This window comes from Cynoglossus semilaevis, chromosome 5, assembly GCF_000523025.1.
Source record: "Cynoglossus semilaevis isolate Cse_v1.0 chromosome 5, Cse_v1.0, whole genome shotgun sequence".
In the NCBI taxonomy this organism is placed as follows: Eukaryota; Metazoa; Chordata; class Actinopteri; order Pleuronectiformes; family Cynoglossidae; genus Cynoglossus; species Cynoglossus semilaevis.
In genome coordinates, this window is record NC_024311.1 from 18,330,191 (window position 1) to 18,339,242 (window position 9,052).

The window sequence follows — 9,052 nt, forward strand, 5'->3', positions numbered from 1 at the left end:
TTTTTTCAGGGGTTGCCACAGCAGATCATTGATTTCCATCTCTCCCTGTTCTCTGTATCTTCTACTCTGACTCCAACTACCTGCATGTCCTCCCTCACTGCATCCATATATCTCCTCTTTGGCCTTCCTCTCTTTCTCCTACCTGGTAGCTCCATCTCTAACATTCATCTACCAATGTATCCACTGTCCCTCCTCTGCACATGTCCAAACCATCTCCATCTGGCTTCTCTAGCTTTTTCTCCAAACCTTCCTGTCTGTGTTGTCCCTCTAATGACCTCATTCCTGATTCTGTCCATTCTTTGGTCAGTCTTTGAAAAATGTTGGTTAAAATCTTTGAAAAAACATTTTCTAGAAAAATTATTTTTCAAAAAAAAATTTTTTGAAATTTAAAAAAAAAAAAAAAAAAAATTCAAAAAGTTTTTTTCAAAAAATTTTTTTTGAAAAATTTTTTTTTTGAAAAAATTGTTTTTTGAAAATTTTTTTTTTGAAAAAATTGTTTTTTGAAAAAATTTTTTTTTTTAATTTTTTTTTGAATATTGAATATTTTTTGAAAAATTTTCAAAAAAAATTTTTTTTTGAAAAATGTTTTTCAACTTTTTTCAGGAGTTGCTACAGCAAATGATATATTAATAAATTAAAATAAAAAATACTAGGTCTATTCCTCCTTATGAAAGATTAAAAAAATTTTGGGCAGTAAAAATTCTGATATTTTTTTCTGTGGGTCATTTGGCCACTGAGCTGCTCCCACTGTGATGTGTTTGTGCAGCGTCAGTGTCGGGCTGTCGCAGTGCTTGGCCAAACACCAGGTTGACGACAGCAGCTGGGGAGCAGTGATGTCATAATCTTGTTACCATGGAGACCTGTAGTTCCACAGCATCCCAAAAAACATCCAAGGGCGATGGAAAGTCACGGGGCTGGTTTACTGGGACACAGCCCTGGTGGTGATGATGGGAAGGGCAGCTGCGGTTCATAGAACGACTGGTCTTTCTAACTGTGTTACAACTGTGTGTCTGACAAAGTTCATGAACCTTCCTCCAAATCTGAACTGGTTGGAGCTCCACCGTCCTCTGGTAATCATTCACTGACCGTCCAGGGGCGCTCAGTTAGGACGGACGCTCTGTCAGACCGACTGTTTTCTGCCGTTCACGCTGATCCTTCCAGCTAACCAACATAACCATGACCGGTTCTGTTTATAAAATAACTTGTCGTCAAACATGTCGATCAGTAAACCAGTAAATTCATCGACGACTCTGAAGTCACGTCCTTCACATCAATCTCCGCTGACCTTCAGAGGAAAACTTCGCTCCACTGCGGTCTTTGATAAGATCTCACCTCTAACTGAGGAGGAAACTCCTGCGGTCTTTGATATCCATGATCTGGATGAGGCTCAAAGAAATAAAAGTTGTCTGAGACGATAAAAGGAAAGAAACAGGAAACAAAGAGAAGAATCATAAAAGGAGGCCTTTCATCTCACTATCAGTTCAAGAAAAACAGTCTGACTCGTCCGTGCTCAGGAATCCGCAGTAATTACCTGACTGTTTTACATAATAATAAAAAAAGCTTTTATACGGTGGAGGGAACACTTCTTCTGCTGAGACAGATGGGCGCGGGGATCTTCTGTGACATCACAGCTCATCTCCTCAGGCCTGGCAGCTCTCACTCTTCAAAGACAGAGGATGATGAAGTGCTACTAAAATAACAAACGCATGTGTTGCTCAAAAAGAAAAACAAAGTTTCCTGAAAATCAATCTGTGCTAATGACGGCAAAGATGGATGAGTGTTTATTTAAAAATGTAATTAAGTGTCAGAACGTGGGAGGAAATCCATCAATTAGAACAGCCACGGACGACCTGGTGATGACACTGCAGTCATAACATGACTGAGTTTCAGCTTTAGAATTCATAAGGATTCATATGATTCTATACCATATAGACTGAGAAGAAGTGAAAGTCTTTAGGTTTTTGGCAGAAACATCCATCTGCAGTCGTCTCGTGGTGGTGGATGTTGTTGGGGATGGTTTTTGTTGATATAATGGTGGTGGACGTCAGACGGAGCTCGTTGTTGGGGATGGTTTTTGTTGATATAATTAAGATTAATCATGTGTTCACGTGTGAGTTTTATATTCGTGAATTATCAGCACAAAAAATAAGTCCTGTAAACACAGCGTTATTAGGGCCCAGACCCCCAGAGGTCCAGCGCTGCGTCCAGCCATGTACTAAAATATTTACAGTACATGAAACCGATCTTGGAAATGTAACAAATGAAAATAGACTCTTGCTCCGGCTTGGTATGAAGTTAGAAAAAAAACAAAAATCAGGAAACATAAAGACCTTCTGCACAATCATACGTGCAGAATTAAAATAAAGTCAAAGTGACAATAATACTAATAGAAGTTAAAGATTTGTCTCTTTTCCCTGATACGTCTGTCTTCTAGAACATTTCAGCAGCAGGAAGGCACAGGTGTCAGTCTCAGGCTGGATGCCAGTCCACAGAATTAGGTTTTTCTGGGACACTCAAATCTTTATTTCCTGCTGTGACCGTTGGAGCTGCAGACACCGATGAAAAATGTGTCTGGAACAGGTTTGTCTGTGAGTCTGTGTGTGTGTCTGTGTGTGTGGGGGGGGGGTTTTACCAGTTATTCTGAGAAGGTGTACACACGCAAATTATTTATTAAACAGAATAAGACAGAATGAAGTCGACGTAGATTCTCATCCAGTCATGTTGGAGTTTTCTGTGGTTTTTCCCTCATTAGCGACTGCAGTTCCTCCGAACACCAGATGGCTGTTTGTTCATGGTCTGATTCATCTGTTTAATTGACAACTTCAATCACCTGGTCCATGTCCTTCTCTGGTTGCTCCTGGTATTCCTTTTTCCTTTGGAGGACGGCCGTCCTTATAGGAACGTTCTGGACTAAAGACGTCCTTCACTTTTTGGTCCATTGGTGCAATTTTTCTCAAAGCTTTCTTCTGCTACTGTCTCTGACATTGACAAGGACGTTATTTCAAGAACACGTTGGTACAGACACGTTACTACAATGTTGGTACAGACATGTTGGTACAGACATGTTGGTACAGACATGTTTTTACAGACATGTTACTACAGACACGTTGGTACAGACATGTTGGTACAGACATGTTGGTACAGACATGTTACTACAGACACGTTACTACAGACACGTTACTACAGACACGTTGCTACAGACATGTTACTACAGACCCGTTGGTACAGACCCGTTTTTTACAGACATGTTACTACAGACCCGTTGGTACAGACCCGTTTTTTACAGACATGTTACTACAGACCCGTTGGTACAGACCCGTTTTTTACAGACATGTTACTACAGACCCGTTGGTACAGACCCGTTTTTTACAGACATGTTACTACAGACCCGTTGGTACAGACCCGTTTTTTACAGACATGTTACTACAGACACGTTACTACAGACATGTTAAATATCAGATCCATGAAATCGTCTTCTCTCAGAGCTTCGTTTCCATGTGATCCAACTCCCAAACAGCCAACGAGGAAAAGAAGAGGAGCATCAGCATCAGCCAGGTGCACACACACACACACACACACACACACACACACTCCCGGTGCACAAACACACATAAATACACACTCAGCAAAAGGCGATGCAGATCATCCCGGTGTGTCAGAGCAGCAGCTACAAATGACTCCGTTTGCTGCTCTGCCATAAGATGAGAGTCGAGGCTTCAGCTGAGCTCAGTGAAACTCAGGAGGAGCAGATTTGGTTGTTTTTTTCAGAGGTGCCGTGAGGTGAAAGTAGAGTCAAAATCTAAAGGAAATAGACTTTTTGTCTTTGTCCACAGAGGAGCTGGAAAGGGCAACTCAGAGAGTGAGCGATTTGTCTGATACTTGACTGAAGTGTGCGTCGCTCTGAGGACAGAAGTGAGCTGATGACTTAGTCAGGATATGAGCAGGAGCCAGCGGTGCTTAGTATTCCACACACACACACACACAGTTGCTCTGCTGTTGCAAGGGTTTAAAAATAGACCAGACCAGATGTATGGACTGAGGACAGACGTGAATGATGGGATGGATCCAGAATGGTCTGGTGATGTGACGAGAAGAAAGATCGTGGTTTTAAAAAATGGTACAAAAGTAACGACATTCATCCCCAAAGTTCAAGGTTCCAGACTTTTCTCCTTCTCTTTTCAGGGTGAGACGTCATTAATTAATGGAAATAAATATTTAAGGTGGAATTACTGCAAATCAGTAGATGGTAACTGCTGGAAGACAACGATGAAGAAGTGCATGATGGGAAACAGTTGGGCTGAATGAATGTTGACTAAACTTCAGGAGGAAACTGTGAGGCTTTTCTGTATATACATATATACATATATACACACACACTGTAAACACCTGGATGTTTTTCACTGTTTATATAAAAAAAAGACAGCAAAAAAAACACCCAGAATTCTATTGTACATTTAATTAAACTGTAATTCTTTTTTTCTTCTAACAACTGTGGATGATCTTCTTGTCTCTCTGCCACTGAGTAATTGGCAGCCACAGTGTGTGTGTGTGTGTGTGTGTGTGTGTGTGTGTGTGTGTGTTAGCCTCAGGAGGCCTGGAGTCGTTACTATCTTCACAACAATTCTTAAAAACTTCCTAAAATCCTCACACAAACACACACTTTTGTCACAGTGATAGAATGCACTCCCTAATCCTAACCTTAATCCTAATCCTACTGTTATCATAATCTGACTCTCATTCCAATCCCAACTCCAAACTAAGTCTTGAGTCAAGACGTGATGCTGCCTAACCTTAATCCTAATCTGAGTCTAATCCCAACTCCAAACTAAGTCTTGAGTATCAAACAATACTACAGTACTCTCACTCAGTGGAGACTTCACCTAAAAAGTGGTTTTAATCAGATTCATCTTCATCAACACCTTGAAGCTTCTAATTTACATTTTTCAACTCAAACTAAAACGTATGGATGCACCAAATGTACGGTCATCATAACTTCCTGTTTTCGGCCATGTTGTTTTGGTGATAAAAGTCTTTCGACCATAAAATGAAAATGCATTTTAGGTCAATTTTTGGCTGAGGATTTTCATTCTATCAGACCAACAGGAGAAGACGAACATTTTTCACACTCCAACTGTGGAGCTGCATGCTTTGATATTTGGGTCAAAAAAAACACTTTTTTTTTTTTGAAGTAATGTTGAGGTGAGCGCAGCGTTAGAAAAGTAGACCCACCCACATATAAATATGTTACAAACCCCATTCCAGTTTTAGCCGCGCACACTAAGAAGAAAACAATCCGAGTGCGAGGCGACGGCTCAGGAGACAGGAACAACCTATTTTAATAATGCATCCGCAGCACAAAATGAGAGGAGTCGCTTCCAAGGCCTGAATTTAGGAGCGCTCTTAATTTCATTTGTGAGCTGCAGAGGATTGGAGCTGCTGCCAAGTGACCGCGCTGACTAATGAGAAACACTACCTCAGATATTCAGACTACTTTAAAATATCCTTTTCTCTAACCCTAACCCTCAAATCCCGTTGATGTGTACGGTTCACGGCTGATCACATGACGAATAAAAACTGACCAACCATCAGTGACTGCTCTAACACTTTAGGTTTGTCCAGGTGTGTGTGCGCTCACCTTATTGGACTGTAACAGAACGTGAGGTAAAGGCTGTGTAAACACCTCAACCATCTGTGAACAACTGAGATCTACCCGGTTACAGGTGATGGATCGTGTCTAGGACATCAGGTCTCTGTTAAATGCCCCCCACCCCCCTCACCCCCAGGTCCCCGGTGGTGAATGCTGATTGGTTGTCCTCACGGTGCCTTTGTAAAACTCAGTTACTCCAGGAATGATGCTACAACAGCCTCTGTCAGCTGACTGATTCCTGCGATCAATACCAGGATCATTTGAACAAGTGTGATTCATTCTACAGCAGAGGCGTCCAGGTTCAACGGAGAGAAATGGACATGGTGGGCGCTGCCGTTAAATCAAATCATTATTGACTGGTTTTATCCTGATTCACTGCTGTGTGATGTTTGAACCGGCTGATGATGTGGACTGACCCGAGGACAGGCTGAGGTTTTCACCTGGGTCGGCCTGGTTGAACGGACTGGTTTAGTTAAGGCGTCGTTAACATCACGTGAGGGACAGGACTGACAGTTGACCTCCTGGAGTCTGAGTTCTTCTGGGATGAGAACTCAGGACCAAGAGTGTGATCTCATCAACTTTGATTTCTCCAGTTCTCTACGTCCATGTCTCATGCTTCAGTTTTTTGAAACGTTCTTGCAGGAGCGACTGTAACACCAACAGCGTCACCCCGGGGGTCAATGAAGTATTTCTGACTCTGATTAGCAGCAGCAGTCAGGAGGCAGGTGGGCTGCACAGCAGGGCTGAACCTCTGTGTATGATGAGCGGGACTATAACCAGGCTGGTACTGTATGCTGCGTAAAGTCTTTTGTTTTTTTCTTTCTAACCAGTAATACTCTCCAACCTATGAAGGTCACGTCTACAGACGTCTCCCCTCCGAGGTGTCTTCATTTTAGCAGCAGCGGTTCAGGGTGCAGGCTAATTGAGCTAAATAGCTGCATGATTGCTGACAGCCACCGGAGGGCCTTTTATTCTAGGCCACGTCTCCAGTGTCTGAAGGGAAGCTCTGGACTTCACCCTGCAGTACAGTCAAGGTGATTTAAATGGATGTCAACGCTGCTATTTATGTATCCATTTAAACTGGTTGTCTTTTGTGCCAATGAAGAGCTCATTTCCTCTCAATCAAAGCTGCAGCAGGAAATAATTCTGTCTCTGCTGCGTGCGTTCAGTTTCTGAAAAAGATGGGTCAGCAAATCTGGACGGCCATAAACTTCAGATCAGGAGGAGTGGGTGAAGGAGGAGCTCACAGATCAGGAGGTAAACAAGTGCTGTTTGTTCAACACCAAAATCATCCCTGTCATCCCTGTACAAATAAGGTAAGAAACATCTATCATCTCTCTATGCTGCCGTCATCTCTACAAATAAGGTTAGAAACATCTATCATCTCTCTATGCTGCTCCAGCAGCATTAACCACAAGCTTAGATCATTCATATTCAAACATACGATACATTAGTAGCTGCACTCACTAAAAACACAACTCTTTTACTCCTCCTCACTCCTGTGCATCGACACAGACTCTGTCCATCCAGTACAACAACTGCTTTTTAGACAAATCAGCCAACAACAAAAAAAGGAGAAATGTGCTTTTATACAGTCACAGAAAAAAGGGAGAAATCCACTGGTCTGAAGACCAGACAAAAAAAAAACATTATATAAATATACCATCTGTAAAAACCTGCGTGAATTCTGGGAAACGCTGCCACTAATACCACAATCAACATTGACCAAAGATAAATGTTTATTTTCCAGTGAGTGAAACAACAATGCAGTCGATCATGGTCAAATACTGCAGCTGAAACCAGAGACTGAGACAAAAAAACAAAACAAACCCTTTCATGACGACTTTGGTCTGTGTGATTCAGATTAATGCTAATAAGAATGTTTGTCACAAAACAACAAATATTAACATAAAGAGAGAGAGAGCAGACTGAAAAACCTTCTTGGAGCCAACAAGGAAATAAAATCGAAAGAAAAAACTCCAGTTTTAGCCCAAAGTACCAAACTTTAGTCTTAAGATATCGTAGAGGTGAGGTCTTTGGGGAGGTGGTGGGGGGGGGTCTCCTCTGGTCTTACAGTTTGATTCACTACACCTTTTATCAACAGTTGCTGTGTAAAAACCCACATTATTGTAGTAAAACTGGTGTCGTAAAACTTCCTAAATCCTTTCGTCCAAAACACAGGCTCAGCTGGAACTGATCTGTCCTTCTTCATCTTCTTCTTCTTCATCTTCTTCGTCTTCGTGTTTGTCTTCGTCTTCGTCTTCTTCTTCTTCATCTTCTTCTTCTTCGTCTTCTTCTTCTTCGTCTTCTTCGTCTTCTTCTTCTTCTTCTTCTTTCCATCCTTTTCAAGGAGGCAGCAGTCGTTGGACTGAGGCAGGTCCAGACTGGACATCTGTGTCAGTCCATTGAAGGCCCATATAAAACAACCACACACTTACATTTATGACCACACACACATTAGTAACAGGAAGCTGGACACACACACACTCACTCACTCAGACAGATCAGTTAACAGTGGGGATCTAACCATTGTCTTCTTGTTGTAAGGCAGAAACACTCAACACTCTTCCACTGTAGCTCCATCCATTAGTTAATGGCTGGAGCTTCACAGAGACTGAACTTGTCCCCCCTCTGTCATGGTGAACCACCAGACACAGACCGGACCAGCAGCATCATCCTGCTGAGACACGGACCCACAGCCGCCGCTGCCACTGTTCGTCCTGAGACACTCCGTGCATCTTAATGGGATGTTCACAAAGAGCTCATCTCTGACGAAAGCATCCTCCGAAAACCCCATGGTAACAGGCACTGGATCGTGAACGCATCTTAATTCATCCCACCAAAAAAAAAAAAAATTAAAAAATTAAAAAAGAAAAATCAACAGCTGATTAAAATCAGACTGTTTCCCTCAGCTGCAGCAGCGGCAGCCGCTGCACCACAGCAACATGAAGCTAAACAGTTGTCGTGTCAATGTCACGTCCACTCCGCTCCACCACACAATGACAAGGTGACACGAGCCGCGGCGGCGGCGGCGGCGGCGGCGGCGGCACTGACCTGGATGGTGCAGGTGTACTCCGAGTCGTCCAGCAGCCTCACGGTGCAGTTACACTCCCTGTCCAGACTCCTGATGCTGCTGCTCATCAGGCGGCTCAGCATCTTCTCAGACGTCGGTGTCCCGGACCAGGGACAAGGGCGCGCGGCACGTGCACCTAGACGCACATGTACACACACGTACAAGTTGATCTCCTCTTCGGTCACTTCGGTGACGTCCTCAACTCCCGGTCAGACGCGGAGGTGGCGCTGGTTCGTGGCTGCCAGGCATCGTTCCCACAGTGCGCGCGTGAGTGAGTGTGTGCACGAGAAAAAGAGAGGACGAGAGAGGAAAAGACTCAGAGAGAGAGAGAG

At 43.1% G+C, this 9,052-nt stretch overlaps 1 protein-coding gene across 1 annotated transcript in view; it reads right to left on the reverse strand.

The window, feature by feature from the left end:
• LOC103379380 (FERM domain-containing protein 5) overlaps positions 1–9,039 on the reverse strand; it is a 30,326-nt gene extending 21,287 nt beyond the window's left edge. Inside the window, exon 1 of the mRNA XM_025055571.1 lies at positions 8,702–9,039. Within this exon, the coding sequence (XP_024911339.1) occupies positions 8,702–8,803 (102 nt within the window). The 5' untranslated portion in view covers positions 8,804–9,039. The remainder of the gene's footprint in view (positions 1–8,701) is intronic.
• Between the last annotated feature and the right edge of the window lie 13 nt (positions 9,040–9,052).